At 46.5% G+C, this 21,889-nt stretch overlaps 7 protein-coding genes across 7 annotated transcripts; 2 read left to right on the plus strand and 5 right to left on the minus strand.

Moving 5' to 3' along the window:
• Positions 1-434: 434 nt before the first annotated feature.
• Positions 435-1,292, plus strand: RhiXN_07127 (major facilitator superfamily transporter; the record flags this gene model as incomplete). Its single annotated transcript, XM_043326943.1, has 5 exons — positions 435-562; positions 619-804; positions 854-979; positions 1,032-1,158; positions 1,215-1,292. The coding sequence occupies 5 exons, from the start codon at positions 435-437 to the stop codon at positions 1,290-1,292; spliced, it is 645 nt and encodes a 214-aa protein (XP_043185415.1).
• Positions 1,293-1,941: 649 nt separating this feature from the next.
• Positions 1,942-3,909, minus strand: RhiXN_07128 (F-box-like domain-containing protein; the record flags this gene model as incomplete). The annotated part of the gene is made up of 6 exons (XM_043326944.1): positions 1,942-2,403; positions 2,462-2,911; positions 2,953-3,059; positions 3,113-3,176; positions 3,230-3,560; positions 3,617-3,909. 6 exons carry the CDS (start codon positions 3,907-3,909, stop codon positions 1,942-1,944), a joined length of 1,707 nt encoding a protein of 568 aa, XP_043185416.1.
• A 1,133-nt stretch (positions 3,910-5,042) lies between these two features.
• Positions 5,043-5,357, minus strand: RhiXN_07129 (uncharacterized protein; the record flags this gene model as incomplete). Its single annotated transcript, XM_043326945.1, has 2 exons — positions 5,043-5,215; positions 5,291-5,357. 2 exons carry the CDS (start codon positions 5,355-5,357, stop codon positions 5,043-5,045), a joined length of 240 nt encoding a protein of 79 aa, XP_043185417.1.
• Positions 5,358-6,182: 825 nt separating this feature from the next.
• Positions 6,183-7,277, minus strand: RhiXN_07130 (uncharacterized protein; the record flags this gene model as incomplete). The annotated part of the gene is made up of 8 exons (XM_043326946.1): positions 6,183-6,231; positions 6,284-6,434; positions 6,492-6,560; positions 6,608-6,695; positions 6,755-6,873; positions 6,944-7,053; positions 7,147-7,164; positions 7,216-7,277. 8 exons carry the CDS (start codon positions 7,275-7,277, stop codon positions 6,183-6,185), a joined length of 666 nt encoding a protein of 221 aa, XP_043185418.1.
• Positions 7,278-7,937: 660 nt separating this feature from the next.
• On the plus strand, positions 7,938-17,106 carry RhiXN_07131 (carbohydrate esterase family 9 protein; the record flags this gene model as incomplete). The annotated part of the gene is made up of 27 exons (XM_043326947.1): positions 7,938-8,057; positions 8,113-8,348; positions 8,410-8,522; positions 8,649-8,758; positions 8,823-8,932; positions 9,196-9,358; positions 9,414-9,638; positions 9,859-9,879; positions 9,931-10,045; positions 10,156-10,219; positions 10,277-10,346; positions 11,924-11,969; positions 12,017-12,162; positions 12,213-13,399; positions 14,008-14,027; positions 14,262-14,392; positions 14,444-14,449; positions 14,506-14,700; positions 14,759-14,913; positions 14,975-15,035; positions 15,200-15,526; positions 16,069-16,203; positions 16,255-16,406; positions 16,466-16,517; positions 16,575-16,636; positions 16,696-17,008; positions 17,065-17,106. 27 exons carry the CDS (start codon positions 7,938-7,940, stop codon positions 17,104-17,106), a joined length of 4,377 nt encoding a protein of 1,458 aa, XP_043185419.1.
• Positions 17,107-17,608: 502 nt separating this feature from the next.
• Positions 17,609-20,346, minus strand: RhiXN_07132 (GMC oxidoreductase; the record flags this gene model as incomplete). Its single annotated transcript, XM_043326948.1, has 16 exons — positions 17,609-17,710; positions 17,767-17,849; positions 17,905-18,072; positions 18,145-18,211; positions 18,260-18,348; positions 18,410-18,630; positions 18,680-18,905; positions 18,960-19,227; positions 19,285-19,358; positions 19,416-19,550; positions 19,608-19,646; positions 19,700-19,745; positions 19,805-19,832; positions 19,894-19,990; positions 20,054-20,136; positions 20,186-20,346. 16 exons carry the CDS (start codon positions 20,344-20,346, stop codon positions 17,609-17,611), a joined length of 1,887 nt encoding a protein of 628 aa, XP_043185420.1.
• A 1,110-nt stretch (positions 20,347-21,456) lies between these two features.
• RhiXN_07133 (uncharacterized protein) lies at positions 21,457-21,819 on the minus strand (the record flags this gene model as incomplete). The annotated part of the gene is made up of 1 exon (XM_043326949.1): positions 21,457-21,819. One exon carries the CDS (start codon positions 21,817-21,819, stop codon positions 21,457-21,459), a length of 363 nt encoding a protein of 120 aa, XP_043185421.1.
• Positions 21,820-21,889: the final 70 nt, after the last annotated feature.

Below are 21,889 nucleotides of genomic sequence, written 5' to 3' on the forward strand. Positions count from 1 at the left end.
TTCTGCAGCCCTTTCAGATAACCTTTTAAAAGATCTTGGGATGATTACTAACGACTTTAACAATGGGCAAATGATAGTTGACTCCTCTCAATCCACTTTTTGTCTCCTATATTCATTGCTCATCATAGATCTTTCTACTATCATTTATGTGCCGAACTTCCTTCTCAATTAGTCTCCAAGCGACTTGGGCCGGATGTATGGCTTCCAATTCAGTTGTATGCAAACACCTAACCTTTTTATCTAACCAACTAATTAGTAACTTTATAGGGTGGCATGGTCGGTCATCGCTATGCTACAATGCACACTAAAAGGCCGTGGTGGATTTTTCGCTACCTGTTGCTTGCTCGGACTACTTGAAGGCGGGTTCATCCCAGGCAAGAGAAGCACCACCTATTGTAGCAATATTTCTAATATATTATCTTCTTCACATAGATATGGACCTATTCCTATCTTACTTCTGCACTGGAAGTGAACTTCCAGTCCGCCTTTCATTCTTTTGGACCTCTTACACTCTGGCCAATATTTCTGGCGCCCTGATTGGTTACGGGATCCTACGAATGAGGTGTGCTTCTATCCCATTCCATGTCTGTCCGCCTGCGATTAATTACGCGTGATTAGTGGAATCCATGGATGGGAAGGCTGCCGGTACTTGTTCCTGATCGAAGGTGCCATGACGGCCGCAATTGGCATCTTCTCGTTCTTTTGGCTACCTCCTAGCCCTACTCAAACAAAAGGAATCCCGCGAGGAAAGAACGGATGGTTTACAGAAAAAGAAGAAATTATCATGGTTAATCGTATATTGAGGTGTGTGTGCTTCAATAGCGCCACTCTTGGCGCTCACCTGTCGATTCAGGGACGATCCTTCCAAAGGAGATATGCACAACCGCCAGGCACCGAGACTATCCGACTTTTGGGCTTCCATAAAAGATTATGACAACTGGGGCTTACACTTCATTGGTATAGGCGTATATATTCCTGGGTACGCTTCGCCAGCTCGTATCTTGATGAAAAGGCATTGACTTCAGTTTTAGATATCCTCCATCTAATTATCTCACGTTGACACTGCGTAATATCGGTTTCAGCACACTCAATACTAATCTGCTCACTATTCCGGCCAACGTATTATTCATCATCATCAACAACCTGCCGCTCGCTCAGGTACGCCCGGACTAACCCCTTACTACCAATAGGTCTGAAACTGATCATGACTGTAGCTCAGTCGCATAACCAACGAACACTCACTGGTAGGAAGTATCGGATCGATCTGGCAGCTACCCTTCTTATTGCACTAGTAGTTCTTTATACATCTAACATGTGACAGGTTTCCGCCGCTCTTTATAATATTTTCGTACAGGCAGGCAGTATAATCGGGACCCGTATTCACAGCGAAGATGACAAACCATACTACTAGTAAGAAAACTGGCTCATATTTGGGCTCTCGTTACCTATAATCTCATTCTGACTAGCAAGGGAAATAAGGTATTGAACGGGGTTACTGGTTGGAATATTGTCCTGTTCTCCTAGTCAAATTGTACTACGTCCAACGGAGTAAATGGAAAGCAGCCCGGTGGAATGAGATGACCACCAAAGACAAGGTACACTACCTTGAAACAACATCGGACAAGGGGAACAAGCGATTGGGTAGGGTTTTGGTATGTCCCACCTGGATCGTGTACTGACGACAGAACCTATGAAATAGATTTTACATTTGTTCATTAGGTAATCCTGACTGTTCCCTCAGTAGACGAACCAAAAAAATACAATATGCGTGTCTTGACTTGAACCAAGCATGGTATATTACACATGACAAGAAAGAGTACCATCCACAATTAAAAGCGTGCCACAGGAATCGTCACAACGTAAATCTGAAATATATAATGATGTTATCACAACCTCAACGTTAATAGAACCAAGTGTGTCTCGAATAACACAAGCACAATACTATCCCCTGCAAATTTCATCAAGTAGTTCGTCGGTCCACCCCTGTTCTAGCGCTGCATCCGCAGGGGAGGCTTCCTCCACGTCGCACAGGTCATATCCGGCCCAGCGTGTAATCCTGATGGTGTACCCAGACACAGTTTTAACAACTTGCCCGTTGTGTACCGGTGGCAGAATATGAAAGACTTCTAGCCTTCGACAAGCATGAGCAACCATCCAACCGGCCACGTTTTGCACTCCGTCGGTTTCTTCGACATGCACAGGCATTAGTGTATACACCGGCTGTCGTGCTACAGCTTTGGGGAGCTCGTATCGTTTGCGACTGCTGGGCGCAATTTGGGGGTTAGGATCGACTTCAGGCATAGGCATGGGATCGGAATGGTGGAGGGTATCACTCAGGTCGGGGACACGGACGGCAACACTAACGAGCCGAGGGAAAATACTCAAAGCTTGCGCTAGCTCCTCCTATTCCGATCGTGTAAATTTTTGTTCTGTGAAAGCCAGGCACAACTGATTTACTTACATAGGTGTGTTCTAGGCGCTTTGGCCATCTAAAGCGCAGCGATTCCAAGCCCGGACATGCAGTTGCGGCGGCCCTCAAGAGCTCTACGTCCATGTCCAGCGGCACAGCATCTACATGCAATGTGTGCATCCCACGATGGACGGCCAAGCCCTTCATCAATCTGAGCCCTACAGGCTTCGAGATTCCATGGTGTCCGAACCCGAGCCAACTGCCATTAATCAAACGAACGTCCTTGAGCGAGCGTCTCATCGAGTGTTCGTCAATGATTTCGAGGATATTAGAAAGGGTGCCTTTGAATATACGTAAAGCTGAGAGCGCATGACGCGGGATACCTAGAACGGCGAGTCCAACGGATTGTGTACCACGGATATCGAGACGCAGGGCGCGAATACCGGCATGTCGCGAAAGGAAGCCAGCAAGAACGGGCTCCGGTATGTGAACCCGGCGATGCTTACGCGGGTGAGGTACGGCCAGCGATAGGGAGAACCAACCAAAGCATCTCCAATCGATCCATAGGCAGGAACTCGCACATCCAGCGAGGACAGGTCAGGGGAAGCAGCAACAATAGACAAAATAATCTGCATAATAACTCGTGCAGCTGATTGAGTAGTAAGTATAGAATCATGCTCGATTCATCAAAACGGGACCCACTATCGTCATGTATGGAGTTTAGTACACGGAAAGAAAAGTCGTGAAGATTTTGAAATCCAGAAAGCTAATGTGTACAGCACTCAGGTTAGTTCTCGCGAGAAGGGGTAGTGGACTTACTTGAATGTGATTGTCGGTAAAGTTGACTCCTACTTTCGCCCCGATTCTTAGTGATCGCAATTCAGTGGCATCACGCACGGCATCCAAGATCATATTCGAAGATTCAATGTCCATCCCTGATATAACGTCCCATTCGAAAGCACTAAGGTGTGGCATATTATCGATCATAACTGGGAGACATGTTACAAGAGGACGATGGAGCTTGTGGATCTCGGACACGTGAAGTTTGCGTACATGTTGGCCTAGATCGGGGTCGCGGGCCAACCTTAAACAGTGCGCAGGAATGGCTGGTTGGGCGTCTGCGTTCACGAGAAAGGCTCCTGATGCATCTCTTGGCAGAATCGACGCGTTCACCGCAACATGCTCGTAGAGCAAGGCGTTACAAACTCGTTGATTTGTTTATTGACGAGGGCGAGGTTGACAAGATCTCTGTTGGAGAGTCCAGTTGACGCAAGGATCCTGTTAATTAGTTCTGGAGGAAGATATATAAAGTATGCTGGAGGCGATAGGGGGGCTCCTTCAATCATGAGGGCGTCTGCGGTGCTCTGGCTAGAAGAACTGGGATCGGTGTTGGTGGGTGGTTGTGGAATCACTACGCTCAGGTTGAAGCCTAGGTCGAGTGCTTTAGACCTCCGAAGCACAACCTCTCCACTAGTACGCTTTTTCCTAGAACGGTCCATGTTGACAAGAAACAAAGTTAATAATGAATAGATAATTCCGGTCGTTGTACAATTAAAGAAAACACCCCTGTTTAATTGCAAATACTACACGTGTATCTTCGCACACAGTCGTCAACAAACAATATTCTAGCGTGGCGAGCCCGCTTTTTTATGAATGTTGTCAGTTTATCCGAGGCACTATCTAACATATCAGGATATAAGCAAGATCTAGTTATCAGGGACTGATTTACTGGGTGACGGCGTAGATGGTTGCGATGTGCAGTGTCACAATCAACATCACATCTAATCCCATAACGCTTTTATCTTGTCTCAGCACTCCAAAGATATATACGATAGACACATATGAGTCTAAGTATTATATACAGGGACATCCTACTCGGGATAAGTACTTTGTACTCTGGGCATACATTCAAACTTTATGGGTGCTAATATCATCAGTTTGGCCCGAGTGTTCAACTACAGCTCGTATCGAAATAGAATTCATGGACTTCTCAGAAACACGCAAACACCGGCAACAATAGACAACTAACCACACGTCCTCAGTTGCCACCCGGCTTCTCAACCCCACGTCACGTGGTCGCGCTGAGGGACGCGTCAGGTGGATCATTCCTGTAGCCCGTTGGTATAACGCTGGAATTTCGTTTGAGTCTGGATTGTGCGCTCGGCAATATATCACGCTGGAAGGTGGGTCTATCAAAATTTAATCGTTCATTGATATTTCTTTCTTGTACCGTTAATGCTTAGTCGTGTGGGATTTGAGATTCTGGTAGTAGGACTGGATCGGCACAGCTAAACTATCTCTTAATCGTTCATGGAACACGGAGGCGCCTCCTATAGTCTAAACTGTATCACGTGATAAGTTGTTCTTGATAAGTCTTAAATGGCTCGCCATTTATAATATAGAGTAAATTGATTGGTGTGCAGTGAGGAGGAAAACACATGGTAACAAAAAATTACACAAGCATTCATTCGTCCACCCTGCAGACCCGACATCCGGTCCTACGCCAACATATTAAAGGTTTTTGCTATTTTAAAATTTTTTATGTTTTTAGTCTTCCAGAACTAAGAGCAACTCTCAGCGATTGTAAAAGTCACATTTCTGTTAGTGCTTACCTGAAATGAATTACATCGAGCTAGTCACCCTCCTCGGGGACAAGCTGATCCGCAGTCGCCTCATTTTCTGCGTTCGCTTCTGCTTGATTGTTGACGTTGTTCGCCTGTTGGTTAGCCGCCATAGTTACTTCGGTCGGGGCTGCGTCAGGTGGAGCGTTGGGATTATTTCCTGCAGCTGGTACATGCAATCCCGCTAACAAAGGGGAATCATTGCCACTTTAAAGATTAAAGATGAGTAAAGTAACGTGGTGTCTGTGTCTTTTCTTACTGGAAAGGTGGACCACTTCTACAGGCAATGTGTCAAGCTGATGAACTTTTTGAACTTTTCCACGCATTTTAGCTTGAGATAGTGTTTATCAGTCACGTCGAGGGCTTAAAATATGTTATGTACCTATCGTTATTCGAGTGGGAGCGAGAGCAAGAGCAAGTTAATTAAGCAAGAGTCTAATTGAATAGTGCATGAAGATGGGAAGCAAGCTATGGAATCACCTTATATATGCGCCCCAGGACTTATTGACACTAGAATCTCAAATTTACGAGCGCCCAAGAATGCAGCATAATCTTCCAAGTGAATTCACCGAGTCGTGGACTTTGCATGCATGCTGGTCATAGATTTACACTTTGTACTCGGGTGTGCTTGAGAAACTCGTGCTATGCATCAGCCGGTGTTCAGCATCTGCATCGAGCCAAAACTCTATTGAACATCCATCTAAGAAGACACAGTACATCAAAGCGCTAACTTTAATGAAGAGCATGTCCTTGCGGTGGGCCATTTTGGATCACATAGCTGGATGATCCGGTACCATCTCTTGGTAGGCAGATTGCGAGTTTATCTTTGCGTCGTGATTATCCGATTCGCGTGCACGTATCTCCAGGAAAGAGAGTGGCGAGATGTGTACATCGAGACGCGACTCGCCCCTATCCAGTATTTTGAAATCAAGCGTTGCCTTATGTGGTAAGCTGTTACGCCAATCACTATAGCTCCTTTCTTGGAGTTCACAGCAAAATCGCCGTGGTCTCCCCAAACGTGTCTTATGATGACTCCACACTTGATTAAACGGTTATTTGTCTAGTATAGATTATGATTAAGAATGGTATATGCTACAAAGTAAAACGAAGATATGCAGCCGCTATTCTGGGTACAGAAGCTTGAAAGGGTATTAATTTTGAAGTTGACCAGCAAGATCAAATGGAGCATAATGCCAACACCTGTGTATACCGCGTAAGAGCGGTCCTCTCTTCAAGTAAAGAAGTAGCTTACTCCGGGTTGGCGGCCATAAGCTCCGGAAGAGCATTCTTTGCCTCGTCGGGAAGGCCCGGCCACGCCTCGTTCGCACTGCGATCGTGGTGAAGTACAAGGAACGGGAGAAAATATTCCATTCGAGAGTTTTGCGCGATCCAGGCAATGTCCTCTTTGAAAAAAAAATTAGGCAACCTTAGATTGAGTGAGTGTAAACGTGGCGGCATACCATCAACAAGTGCTCTTAGTTCCGGTCCCGTTAGAGCTGATTTAAGCGCTGGGGGTTCATGTGGTTTACCTAAAGTAGAATCTAGTCTTGGAATCGTGGTGTATACTCCCAGATACGGACCTGTTCATGCATGTTGCTACTAAACACTGGGGCCATAACTTCCATCGCGGCCACTAGTTCGACGGAATCAGCTTTCTCCGGGTGCTGAAACAGTACTCAAACAAGGTGAGCTGTAGAATCCCAAATTACTTGAAGTCGCATACCTGTGCTGCCTCATGGACCCATTGCTCCATTCTTTCTAAGCAACCAAGCAGAGCCTTGTTGTCTTCGCCATCCAGGGCAGTAAAAGAGGAAAGACGAGGGAATATGATCGTATTCTCGCCTGTTGTAAGTCGATGAAATCAGGATCACTCAAGATTGAGTTCAAGTGTTGTCGTGGGAGATGGGCGCACCTTCGCAATGCCGACGCAGCGTTTCACAGAATGCATCCACGTAGTTGACAAAGTTTACCATCTCTGTGGGAAGAACCTTCAAAGCTTTCCCGCCGATTTGATTAAAAGCCCTAATTAGGGAGTTCTGCAACAAACCTATGGTCAGACGAGAATACTAGGGCCAGTTGCTATTGCGACTTGCATGCATGAACGCAGTATCGTACCGATAAGCATCCACATAACTGGCGATAGTGTCAGATAAAGGTAACGGCCAGTCAAGGATAAATGCTCACTCTATTGTGGAAAGGTCGGTTGGAATTCCGGCAACTGTGGGGACAGTAGGCAGCGAGTGCATATCTCTTGGAATGATAACGTTAGATGTTTCAACTCAGGTGTTCGTAACCCGGCCAGCAGGTAGTGTCCTAAAGAGTGAAAGCACCTCATGAAGGAGATAACAGTCTTTATATCTTTCCTAGTTTGGGCTTATTATGTTTGCGGATGAAAGGTGTGAGAAGTTTATCACTTTTAAGAAAGGGGGTGCCAAGCAAGAGGCTTGAGCTTATGTGTTTAGAAAGTAGACAAGTCGTAATTTCCAATTCCAAGCCTAGGAAACAATGGACTTACGGATTTGTGAAACCAAACAGCTCCCGCCCTTTGTGTCGTATTTGTAATGAGACTTTGAAGTCTATGTGGCTGTGTCGCTGGCTCTAGCCACGTGACCTCTTAGAGATCTTCGGGATTTCCATCAGATTGGTCGGTTGGCGACTGAGATCTACCGAGTCCTCGCATAGCTCGGCAAAAACTGTACTTGTGGGACAAGTATGATTCGCTGGCATGGGATAATCTCACAGTGTCAAAAAGGCTTTTGGCATGGTATAGACCTAACTGTTACCACCTCGGGGGAGAATTTGCTGACGCCTATAGCTGCCTTTAAACTAAGGCGCTTATTACTTAGGCCTATTCTTGGCTTTATCGGGAGACGATCGGGTACACTAATCGGATATACTTCACCAAAATGACGACAAATACCAAACTAGTATGCTTCACCAATTGTCTTCTGGCACTTGAAGACGGTACCCTTGTCCCTCGGGATCTTTGGATAGATTCCGAACTGGGTCTGATTTTGGACGCACAGGTCTTGTTGTTCTACCTCTATTGAGTCTTTGTTTCTCACCGGATTCTATATCCAGCACACTTTCTTTGCTGCACGGACTCGTCCGTCTCGCGTCGTTGACTTGCACGGAGCTATTCTGGCTCCTGGTCTCCTCGATATCCAAATCAATGGTGCATTTGGGTTTGACTTCAGTATATACAATAATAACGAAGGAATTCCCGACACTCCCGAAGAGGAAAGTCGTGCGGATAAAGATTATCTTGATTCGTTAGTTCGGGTGGCGGATCGTATTACGGAAACTGGAGTGACCGGGTGAGTGGTCAATCACCGATGTGGCGAACTTTGGCGTTTACACGCCAGCTTCAACGTCCAGATTGGTCCCGACCATTGTTACGCAGCAAAGGGAAATCTACCCCAAGCTACTGTCTCTGTTAGCCCCACAAGACACGCCTCACGGTGCGCATTTGTTGGGTTGGCATGCTGAAGGTGCGTGTTTATCATACACATACGTTTAGACATGTGTCTTCATGAGCTCTGATGGGTTGGAGCGCCCATGCTCGGACATATGGATCATTCCGCCATGATTACAGCTTACCATGAAAATAATCTCAGGGCCTTTCTTGCAGCCTGCCAAAAGGGGCGCTCACACATCAGCTTTTTTGCTCTCTGCACCAGACGGAATTTCTTCCTTCGAAGCTGTGTACGGTTCCACGGCGCTTGATGTGAGTCCTGGCTCCTGGATGAATTGTGATTTCCAATATTATCGCCTCATATTGGCCGTTACAGAAACATACCGGGGGAGTTCGCATTATTACGGCGGCGCCAGAGTTAGAAGGAGTACTTGGTAGCGTCGCACCGCTTGCGGAACGAGGCGTAGTTGTATCGATCGGTCACAGGTAAATGAAATTTTCTTTCGACCGCCGGTGGATGGATCTCGCCGGTATCTTCCCCTATGGATCATTTGCCATGCATCATCCATGCATAGCGCGGCGACGACAAGATACCACCACTCAACCTTTCCCAATCTCCCTTACCTCTTTTTTCATATCTGCTCTTGCGATGAGCATTTCCAAGCTATGCTTGCTTTCCCTTACATTTCATGCGCTTTGATTTACTCCTATTTCTCTCATCAAGATCACCGAGCTGACCTATGTATTAGCATTGCACCCACTCCAATCGCGACTGCGGCTGTCGCACACGGTGCTCGTCTCATCACTCACCTCTTCAATGCGATGCCACAACTACACCATCGTGATCCATCCATTATTGGGCTACTAGGATCCAGTCAAGCCGGAAAAGGAGACGCAGTTGGAGTCCCTCGAGTAAGTTCATTAGCATCGGCACCTCAACTGTGGCCTCAACATTTCATCTATTCAGCCAAGTCACGCAGCTTACGCTCCAGGGAAAGCTCCTCCCGAATCCGTATCAACTCTGGGTGGAAAGTCGCTGCTAAAGAAAATTAGTACAGTGAATCTGACATCACCGACCAAGAGCGAACAAAAGCATGAGGTGTCCGAAGCACTTCAAGAATTAATTACCCCACCCCAAACCCCCTTGGTCGCTCGCCAGCGGTTGGCCCAACGCCATCGATTCTCATGGCCAGTAAGTCATATGGCCCATTATCGAGCTTGATAACCAACTATTGTACCCCAGTTCCTCATAGCATTGAACCATTGGAAAGACCGTTTTATGGAATGATTGTTGATGGAATTCATTCACACCCGAACAGTGTCAAGGTCAGCACGCGCTGCGCGAACGTACAATCGGCATCTACAGCAAGTTAATAAAACGCTTGTTTTTAGCTTGCGTATACTGCATCCAGAAGGTTGCGTCTTCACCGATGGTGAGCTTCTCGGATGGGATCTCAATTAGTAGCATGCTAACAATATGATAGCAATGTCCATGCTCGATCCTCATCTTCCGGATGGTGTACATGAATGGAGGGACGGAAAAGGCTGGTCAAATCAGGGATAAGCTCTTTATTGAGGCACTGACACACTCGCTGGAAGGTGCGTCCCAACTCGTCCGTTCGCATGGTTTTGATTGATCACCGCGCACAGCGTTGTTACTTTGCCAAAGTGCATCCGTAATTTTATGGCATTCACTTCTTGCACACTAGGCGATGCTATCAAATGTGCAACTTATAACCCAGCCAAGTGTCTTGGAATTGAAGCTCGAAAAGGGTATGTGTATTACTCAGCTGGGTTGTATGCACTGGCCTTATATAATACGCCCTGTAGCACCCTGCGAGCTGGTGCTGATGCAGATCTCGTAGTGATGACGGCTGAAGGAGAGATTCTAAGTACTTGGGTAAGTGGCAAGGTCGTCTGGTCCAAATCGGGATGAGTAGCATCGGGGCCAATATCGTAATGCCCGCCGGCCCAAAGTATCTTTTATCCATGAAATCGAATGAATGTGTTTGTCTGAGCTAATTTCTATGAGAGACTGTCCCACAAGACAGAATAGCACAGGCATCTAGAACCTGTAGAGTTGCTCATAAATAACCATGCTCGTCCAAAGACAAATGGAATGGGCGCGGGTTCTATCACCATCATAAGCAAACACCAGTAAACACAATAGCCTCATGTATGTTCCCTTTCTTCCTTGGATGAGCCCAAAGCACAGCGGCAGTCCAGTTTCCATTTGAGTCACTTGGCCCACTGTGGTGATTGCATAGTGTTATGGAAAGTACCAGAACTATACGTCGTGTTCCCACACATAATAAGAGGAAAACAAGGCCAGTAAATACTACTGTGGCGAGCACATGGTGCAGAAGGGCCGTGAAGCGTCCTACTAGAGATGGCGACTAGAGGAGAGCTCTAATTGTATACGTTGGGCAAATGGCCAGGAATGAGAGTACTGGATAAGGGTAATCCACATCCACATCCTACTTGGCTCTAGTTTGCCTGTTAGATCATCCATATCGTCTAACCCGATAGCAGGGGACCAGATAGTGAAGCCGGCCAGAGGCTCTACAAAAATGTGGCAGCTTTATACAAGGAACCAAGAGTCGGAAGGCGTACTAGCATGATTCGACAAGGGATTGAGAAGATGATGGTTGTTTCCAGCACGGATTGCTTGAAAACCTGATGTATACACGTACCCATTTGCATATCATGCTCCAATCGAAGTCAATGGTGAGTCTAACGCATGTCGGCGCTTGATTGAAATGGCGTTTGCTGCGTTGTATACACCTGTTGGGTCTATATTTATCCGATAGGAAGGCAAATTGGGATACTAATATATAGAATGCTGGACGGGGTCACTACTATATCGGAGGCGGATAATAGGAGAGTGGAAAGACTAGAAGTTGTGGGAGTTGATGTGTGGGAGCCCCCGCTCCGTTTCAGCCCAAATATCAGAATCTCAGAAATACCTTTTCTCCAGATACCCTTCTCCCTTAAATAGCGAGGCAATAGACATGAGAAATCTACTAAAATGGGTCAATTTGCTCACCTCTTGAGACCACGGCTTGGTAGTGGTTCAATTTTTGTTCGACCCCGCACTGGCTTCCAAGGCCGAGGCGCGCATTATTCGTTTTAGACAATTCTGATTACGTGATCGATACTGTCAAGCGCCCCAAGCTCACTTGGCAGATACTACCACGACACAACCTTGTTCACCAATGCGATGGAAACATTAGCTGTGCTAGTATCCCTCGCAATAGGTACATATGCAGATAGTGGGTACGTTCGATGTTTGTGTATTGACTGGGCGTCAACTGATGTTCTATAATAGCAGTAGTAATAGCTCGCTACCTACGTACCCCAATGACCCATATCTTCAATATCAGCCATCTTTCGCCTACTCGTTGCCCATCCAGATTCTTATTACCGGAATAGTCTTTACACTGGTTCTGGTTCTATTCATTCACTTGCTATTCACAGCTCAGTACCATTGGCCTCTCGCTCGTCTCAACTACATCCTGCAATTGTGTGGAGTGGTCACTCTCCTAATCTGGCTGAGTGCAACACTTATAGTTGTGCTGAAGCATGCCCATGAAAGGAGTAAAGGCTGGCCGTATATGCTAGACTACGTAGCGGTGGATATTCCAAGCGACCAATGGACAGATACACAGGAAGCCTGGTGGTTGGTAATGGAAAGTACGACGTCTGGCCTTGTACACGTATGTATTAATTTCTCATTCATTTTAAGAGAAATATTTACATTGCCTAGATCACACACATTCAATTCTTAACACTGCTCTACCCCTCCGGTATCGAAGCTCGCTTGATCTTCTTACTCCTCGGACCTCTAGCAATTGCTTCCAGTGGCATGGTGTTTACATCGATGAACTCAGCGGCGGAAGTCCGCGATCTTGGAGATGCCGTCCGTAACGTTTGCAATTCTGCGCTCTCGTTGCTTTTCACTGCAGCCCTCTTGGCTTGGGGATTTGTCATCCATCGGACGCCTGCTTGGCGCACGGATGGCGGAACAGCCGCTTTCGGAATTGGAGCCATCATCCTCGCTGTTCTGTCGACCGTTTCCAATTTCCTTCAGATCTTCCTCAATAGGCGGATTCACTGGCTCCTAAGCCTCACATGGGCGATTGTCCTCTGGCAAAGTTTCTTGGGTTGGTGGTGGTGGGTTGGGAGTGGAGAGGGTGTCAACGAAGTTGAAGACATGCTTGAGCGGGAGCGCCGTAGACGACGAAAGCGTGCCAAGAAGAGGAAGAAAGAAGCCCAAGCTGCTGCATCAGGTGCCGACCCACAGCGTGGTATCCTACGCACTTTTCGGCGTCGGGGATCTCGAGCACCAGACGACAATGAAGGAAGTGTGCCAGGAAGGGCAGGCACATCATCTGGACAGGACAACGCATCTTCTCATCCAGATGGATCATCTCATCCAGAAAATACACTTTCTAATCCCGAGACACATTCCCACACTACTTCTTCCCACACATCTACAGCACCATCGGGTGCCTTGGGGAGGGCATGGGCGAGCATACGCCATGCTCATCGCCGTGCCACGACTGTCCAAGCTATTGAACAAGTAGAACTTCGGAACACAACTCCTGGTTGGGGTCTGGGGAGCTTTGGTGTTATGGAAGCGGAGAGGCGGCGCGCAGGGCGAGAGGTTGAGAGGCGCGAGGGTGAGCGGAGGCTTGTGGATAGAGATGATGCTACCGGAAACGACACGGCTGATGGGCGAGACGATGATACTGAGGGCGTTCGCTCCGGTGGCGAATCGGACGCAGAGACCAGACCGGGAAGGACGGCTTATCCACCTCTGGGCTGGACTCAACGTGACCTTGACCAACAAGAGGCCGCGCGGCGTTCAAGACGGAATGAGAGGGAAATGCGTAGGGAGGGGAGACAGCTGAGCGGGGACGAGGAAGGGGGTGGAGTGGGAGGGACTTGGGGGTGGGGTCCATTAAGAAGATGGCGACTGAGAGATAGTACAGCTTACTGACCGATTTTTGGGACTTCTACTTTATTTATCCATACGTGATAAAGTATGGTTTCTCAAAACTGTATCCGATTGCTTTTGTAAGTTATTTGTCCATTGCCCAGTTATTACATAATGTACCAGTTGTTTGTGCTCTGTTGGCTGCAACTCGAGCCCTTGGTGGCCAAATGACCATGTGGCAAATTAAATCTGATGATCTCCCCCCAAATCCTGCTATCGTCTACCGACTACTATGAATCAAGGAACCTACGGAATCGCAAATCTCAAAAGTAACAGGCTGACACCATTCTTGTTATTGGTTTAACGAGGAATATTGTGAAGATCCACCCGTAAATATCCAAACTCGAGAAGCGCTCTCTCGCTCTGAAGAAATGACCGAGGCAGATGTAGTTGAGATACAACTTCCGCGAGCGCTCGTCCCAGATATCCGAGATGTTGCGAATTTAACCTCCCAAATGGAGAGACCATCTCTGCGAGTGTTAAGTCCCTCGGGATCGAACTCATGAAAACGGGTTAGGAAACTACCCTCAGCAACGACCCAATAACATAACCTAAAATACAGGTTATGCACCAACATGACCGGTATGTACATATTATTAACATTTAGGGGAAATTTCATCCCCGCAAATCTATTACTTCCTGTAGTCATATGAAAATATGATAGGCTCAACATCGAAAAGCATTCCTTCAGCAAAACAGAAGACGCCGGTGGCTCTTGCCAAGTGTTCTCGACAAGATATATTTTACAACAAAAAGTATACCAAAGGCGATTTAGATGGGAGTCTTGGGCTTCTCCAATTAACCCAAGTGCCCTAGGGGACTACGGGACTATAAGAGCCAACGCAACCTGTATCATATTTGTGGATTTCAACTTGAACCTTATCCTCGATATTCCAAATAATCTGTTAATTCACGAACTTGAAAGGCTGGGTTTGCATCGATATGATGTATCTTCTCAGTTAGATTAATTGTGTCCGTTGAATCCTTTTTGGCTCCAGTCGCATGTATGTCTTGGGTTGGAGAGTGGAGTGGCGTTCTCATTGACGTGTTTTGCAAATAGAAGGGGACTGTCGGAGACCTCATGACCAGTGGCTACCAACTTACACCAGTACACCACTGCAAAATCTATATCATGGAAAATATCGAGGGCACCTTTCGCATCGTCAACATCAAGTACAATAAAGCAATTACAATCCCGGCGTACCACCCCAGTACAGTCGTTGGGTGGCAGGCTCCCCACCAACCAAATCAGCAGGTAAGCTGACCGGTGGCATTCAGTGGCAACCCATCGTTTGGTTCTCAGTCATAAAAAGTGGTTTATTCGGCGCGCTGGGGACAAATATCATATTGAAGATAGTCTCTATGGTCGTTACCTAGTTCCAGATTATACAGATCGGGGTGCGAGAATCAATCTAGGACGTTACCCAGTTAATTGGGAGATATTGTCTGTCGGCGAGAACAAATATGTGTAAGTACATTAAGAGAGTATATATCATTGTTCATGAATTGCGGTTTGGCTGCTGCTGCAGTTTCAAAGTCGCTGGTCACGATCTAGTACTTGATTTGCACGGCTCCGAGGATGGCGCTGAGGTAAGTCTTTGCATTAATACTGCTTTCTTGTCAATTAAACTTGAGATTCTCGCATCTTTTCTATAACAGATACATGTTTGGCAACGAAGTATAACGGAGCCTCAGAAAATATGGATTTTGGAGAAACTGAGGTTGGTATCCGTACTATAATAACATTACCATAGATATTAATTAATCCCTTACACCGGGTAACTTTTGGAAGTGGGTTTTCTGGAAATACGCCCGAAGTATTTAGTGCAGCATCAAAGGACGCGCTAATAGCGCGTTTGACTGACCAGCTCGACGAACGGGAGAATCAAATCGCGGAGCAAGAGGAGCGAATCGAGAATCAAATACAGGAGATTCAAGAGCTGAAGCGCGAGGCCGAGACCAGGAACCAACATCTGGAGGAGTTGAATATAGCAGTAAACAAACTCCTTATTCGTTTAGCTGAAGGAAATGCAAGCGCTCCGATTACTCAACCCAGTTCCAACGATCATATCGAAAGTGAAGTGAGCACGCTGCGAGAGCAAGTGTCACGCATAGAGTCTGCATTGAGTCAAGTGAGCTTCTCAGTGTCGATCAGATGTATAGAGCATTAGACTAATTGATCATGATAGTGGAGGCGTGTAGGAGATATTAGCGAGAGACCTAACAACATGACATCTGAGGAATCAAATTAGAGACTTTTCATGGCATCCCTCCTCCTAGTCGCTGAGTTTTAAGTCAATGTAACACCTGAAATCGAAAATAAAGTTACTTGAAGTTATCTACTAAATGAGATAGTCGGGGGTTCTGCATACACGCTGATCAACCAAGGATACCTTGCGCGTAGGGACCTATTTTTAAGTGAAGTCGGCATTAGCATTTAAATAAGTGCAACATGAATGACGATCGCCTACGAAGATCGAGAATCAATTTTGCCACCGACTCAGTAAGGGCTGGCAAGCAACCACCATCACGCCTGTTACTGATAAGTACCACTTTTGCATTTGCAATTCAACTCCATATTAGCTGTAGCGTCTCGTGGCTGGGAGCGGAACGACCACTCCAGGGCGACAACATGCTTAGCCTCGAACCCGGCACCTACCGTATCATCAATATTGCCCGTAAGAAAGCATTACGTGTTCCGGACGAAAGCACCAATACTATCACGAGCTGGCAGGTTCAGGATGAACCAAACCAAAAGGTGTGTCGTGTAGCCTATCAAATTAAGAGCATTGATAGAGCCTGGGACTAGTGGTTTATTCAACGTGCCGGTAACGGTTACAGATTCAAGAACTGTGGACACGGGAAATATTTGTCAGTCCACAATACACAATGCAACTCGCAAGTGTATCACGGTTCACCTACGACGTGGAAGATTATTCCACGAACGTCTAGTGGTTATTTGTACGTCATATGTTACTACTGTTACTATTTCGCCAGTTACGTACCCTCGACGTTTATAGGATTCAACTCGAAGCTGTCGATCGCGTGCTTGACCTGCACGATCGCGGAGAGGTATTCTCATGTGTACTCCTATGGGGGAGAGACGCGATTGATGTGCTGTTAAACCAGGTTTACATTTGGCCGGCAAACGATGTTGAGCCTCAGAAAGTATGGGACTTTGAGCGATTGGGGTGCGTAGTCTATAAAGCTAAGTTGGATCGTATCGCTGAGTTTTGAGTTGAGTAAACAGATGCGAGACGGGTGATGAGTCGAAGGAAACAGAGGGGATAATACCTTCTGGACAACCAGAAGGCGATGATTCCACTTCGAGAGATGAGAGCGTCACCAAGAAGCCTCTTCCAGCGCTCGATCCTATCGCCATCCGAGACATTCAAATCGCTCAACAAGCTAGGAGGATCCAATTGTTGGAAGCACAGCTTTCGCAAAGGGATCAAGAAATTGAGCGACTGCACGATGAGGTCGCCGTGCTGAAGTCTCAGGAGTCAAGTCAGGTATCGGCTCTCCATGAGCGAACGATGGAATTAGAAAAACTCGTTGAGAAAGTAAGTTTTATCACACCCGACAGATGGTCACGTGTCTGATATATATGCGCGTAAAGCTATTTGAACAGGAATCAAAAAGACCAAACAACGCCGCTTAGAGGCCTGTAAATGATTGTGATGATTGCATATGTGTATAGCATGAGGTGCTGCTATGTTTCCAAGGGAGGATTGCTTTTGATTAAGATCGGCGAGGTCTTAGCGTAGACGTACGATTGCCAGATACATGTAGCAAAACTAAGGGGATCAAGCCAACAAGAAATCAGACATGTCAATATGACAAACTTAGATATCGGCGTAGCTACTCGGCCTTTAAAAGAGCCTAGCATTCGAGATAAACATTATGGTCAATCTGGAGCTAGGCCGGGTGCTTCTAGTCAACATATCTCAGAAGTCTCCTGCATGAAGTTTTAACAGTACCAGTATTCATTGGTGTGATCTTGACCAGATTTAATTTTGAGTGAAGAGGTACATTTGATATAGGGGTCATATTAGGTTTCAGAAAACAAGTGTTCAGCATTTGGTTGGTTGATATAGATAACCGATTTCGCAGTACACATAGTAGGAGACCGAAAACAAGTTGATATGAAGTAAATGAGCAAGTTAAGACTGTCCCTTGATAATATTGGCCGCCTTTTCCGCAATCCCGTACACAGTTCTCTGAATATGAGTGCCAATATGGAGAGGGATCACGCTGGCATCCACCTAGAATGTGTTAGAAGACAAGTTGATATTTATGACAAGCTCCAGCATCAACTTACTACTCGGACGTTCGCAGTCCCATATACTTTAAGATCGACATCCACCACTCCGCCAATTTCTCTAGGAGCGAGAGCAGCGGTACCTAATCCAAACGTGTCAATGAGTACTCGATTGACACCAAGGCCTAGCTGACATACCAATGGGGTGATGAATGCTTGCGGCGTTCGCCTTGACATATTCAATAATGGCGCTATTCGAGGTGACTTCAGGCGCCGGGTCTTGGCGAGCAACTACCAATGATGCCAAAGGCTCTGTTTTCGAGAGTTTGTGACCAAATCTGACCGTCTGTACCAGCGTCTGCAAATCTTGAAGAGCAAAACATCAACGGATCATCGGATTAGCGAAAAGAAACCCTCTAGCAAGTGCGGCGAGCGTACCAATCGATTTCGAAAAATAGTTTGGATCAATTCGAGGAGCAACCAATGGATTAGAGCTGTTGATGTGCTTCATTTTCATGAGTAATAATTGATCGAACGATTGATTGGAGCTCACAATATTTCCGCGCGAGAAGGGATGTTGGATAGCCGAAACGAGGGACATGTAGGAAGTGTTGGCTTTCGGCGCACTGGAGCCAGCGTAGCCTTAATCACACAGGTACTCGACTAGGTCAACTTTACTTTATGACCATTCTTATATGCTAACCTGGGTTCATGATAACTTCAACCAAACCGACTTTCTCCTTCAACCACTCTTTCTGGATCTTGTACGATGCCTTCTCGAGGGGGGTCAGCTTCTCCGATGCGATTTCTCGGTCTAGCTGTGCAGTCAAGTTTGCTATCTCTGCAGAGGTGGCCAAAGGCTCGAGGTTAAAAAAGGAGATAATTGAGCCCGAATATGACAGTATCCCGTCCTGAGTTGTATTGCTAGATCTGAATTAGTAATTGCGCTATAGTTGTTACAATTGTAACATACTACTGGGCTGCAGCCGCAGCTGCAAACGTAGCGTTGTTTCTCAAAGTATCCATATCCTGGAATGAGCTACCGGGTTTCAGCTCGTAGGTCGTTGTAGCAAATATGTGGTCTTGGTAATTCTCGCCTACTCCAGGTAGATCAACCAGTGGTTTGATTCCGTAATTCTTGAGAATAGTAGCGTTACCGATCCCACTGAGCTCAAGGAGTTGCGGAGACTGGAAAGCGCCTGATGGGATTTAATCTCGGCTACAAATATTTTCTCGTCGAGAAGGCTGCTTACCGGCCGCAAGTATGACTTCCTTTTTTGCCTTGACCGTATAAGTCTGTGATTTGTGGACAAACGAGACCCCGGTGGCCACCACATTCTCAGATTTGTCGCTGTTTTTGTCCTTGAAGTTGATCTTTGTAGCTTGAGCCCCAGTTAGAACAATAAAATTGGACCTATGAGAATTGTACGCGTAATACGTGGACGCTGCATAAGAACGCTTCCCAGTGGTGCGGTTTACACTCGTCGCAGAGTTGAATACTCCATAAGCATTACCGCTATCCTGTAAGAGACAGGAATTAAGTACTGAATGTTGGAATTGTGTTTATTCGAGGCTCACAGGGTCAAAATTCGTAGGAATACTCAAGTTGGCCATGGACTTGAAGAATGGTACCGTGATGTCACCGTACCAATCTAGTATTAGCAATAAATGGGGGGGGGGGGCGGAGCGAAACTCAATTATGGACGTACTATTATAGCTTCCTGCCACGGGGCCGTTTCTCCCTTGAGACGGAAAGATACTGGTTGGGTCTGCGTTGGTGTAATTCGCGCGGAATGGGTCGATGCCTGTGAAACGCTCGGCATTTTTCATGTTGGGGAGTAAACCTGCGTTCACAACTTATTTGTTTCTCATATGACTATTGCCCCGAAGAAGCAGCGTACCATTCCAGTCCCATCCTGGATTACCCAGCTTTGCCCACGCTATAATGAAGAATGAATGAGATGAAGGTTCAGAGGGGAATTGTTATTCATACCATCGTATTCCACTTTGGATGCACGATCAAAAACCATGACATTGATCTTCAACAAAGCTATGAGTGAACATTCTGTTTTGATAGCATGTAATATGTAACACTTACCGCACTCGATCCTCCAAGTACTTTGCCTCTGAAAGCGGTATACGATATGAGGAAACAGCCTAAATCAACAGGTTATCAATCAGTCGTACCTTGGCAAATCTAGGACTCGATTGTTCACATTTGCTTGAGGAACTGTCTTGAATAACCAGTCGTATTTAGCATTTCCGTAAATGGAAAAGGCTGACGCTATATGAGAAGAACAACCATATATCAGTACCTACCCCTGAAAATAGTCAACATAGTACTTACACGGTGTATTTATTAGAGGATCGTCTGGCAAGTATTCCCCCGTCTCAATAACTCCAACCGTCGTTTTAGGGTCTTCGGAAAGCCTTGATAACTGTATGAGCATATATAATAGTTCAATGAAAGTAATCCTACCTCGCGGCCACAGTCAGCCCAGCTGTTCCTCCTCCAATTATAACGTAATCAAAATTTTTGGAAGCAAAATCCGCTCCATTGACGGATATGCCCCTGCGCGAAACCTCGGCGACGACGACACCAATAGAAGTAATCACTGGCAAGGAAGACAGCAACTTCATGGCTCACTGGGGAAAACGCCTTGGAGGAAGAAGCTTTTCGTGGGGATGGCAAGGCAAGAATTCCAAGCACGCCATGCTTTTATGCAGGTAGTCCCCAGGTAATTTGCTGGGTGAACCTAGTTTTCGTCTACAGGTAGAGTTCTGATTGTATCAGCGATGTCCGCGGTTACTCTTCATCCAAACATTCCATATCAACCCGAAGCCCCAAGGGTAAGGCCTGCTATTGGTATATTGGGAAACCAAAGGTTGGCTCGCACGTAATATTTTAACGTCAAAGGGCGGTATATCTAGCCATATTTATCGAGTACTTGCCGCACGACATATGCCATCATCCTGGAAGGTTCAGGAACAGAGCGGGAGGCTAGAACGGCACGAGGCACAAGTTCTCAGTTGGGGTGAACAACGACGGCAATGCGCCACTGTTGAATTATATTTCAAATTAGGACCTATTCCGGTCCTTCGTATCCAGGCATATGTGCATTATATCCAATTTAGGCGACTTGCGTGTGTGGGGACTGTCCGGAAAACATTGGACAGTTGCACGCGTTCTTCTGGCTAAATTATTCGACTCGCACGGTAGAGCTAGCTCTCGCACCCAGTTAATAATCAGCAACCTCGATGATCCGAGCGGGCGCTCTTGCCCGAGACCCCGGTTCTTCTCGGTGTAAGCACTTCGAACAGAACATCGTGATGTCTGCTTAGGATCATGTTTCTCCGGAGGTTCTCTTTTTGGGGGATCCAACTGGTTCTTTTTCTGTCATTCCCACCATAGTGTAGCTGCCTTCATAATTTGAGTAGGTGGTAACTCGCCTAGAGAATCGGGTATATACTAGAGTTGTGAGTATAGAAAGCTCTAGACAAACAGAAAGAATTTGATTTGAGCGAACAAAGTCATTAAGTTCCCTTGCCACCGAACGCGTCGAGGCTGGACCCCATTAGCCATATGCTGCGACATGTACTCAACAAGATCTCTTGTTGGCTTGCATCACAAGGGCTCTCCGGCACTTGGGATAGTCAGACCCGTAACTGGCAATCGAAAACGAGCATATAATATTTACTATCAGATACATTGATATCATGCGCATTCGATAGCTGACTTCGATTAAGGTCTCAGCCCGAGAGCATGGATGGAACACATGAGAGTGGGGCAAAGTCATCTTCACTCTCATACTCATACTCATCCGAATCTGAGCTTTCGCCCGAGGCTTGATATGCTTCATCATCGCTACATGCATCTGCAACATTCTCAACCCGATCAGTTGTCGCATTTAGGTCTTGTGCTTTTGGTCCCTGAATATCACCCAGTTCGAGAATAGTTTGCTGGACGGCTGGCAAGTACAAATGCGCCCATTTACGTTCGTTGGCTTCCGATGGATGACACAAGAGCAAGAGCCACTTGAGACGATGAATGTAAGATGCCGATTGGTCCCAGGCATCAAACACCGATGTTCCCTGGAGTGCATAGTGAGCCATTGTTGACAGACAGCCACTCCACATGAGGTGGAGTCAGTCTGTTTCGATAGAGGAAATGGACGAGCAACGG

Source organism: Rhizoctonia solani, chromosome 13 (genome assembly GCF_016906535.1).
Source record: "Rhizoctonia solani chromosome 13, complete sequence".
Taxonomy (NCBI): domain Eukaryota; kingdom Fungi; phylum Basidiomycota; class Agaricomycetes; order Cantharellales; family Ceratobasidiaceae; genus Rhizoctonia; species Rhizoctonia solani.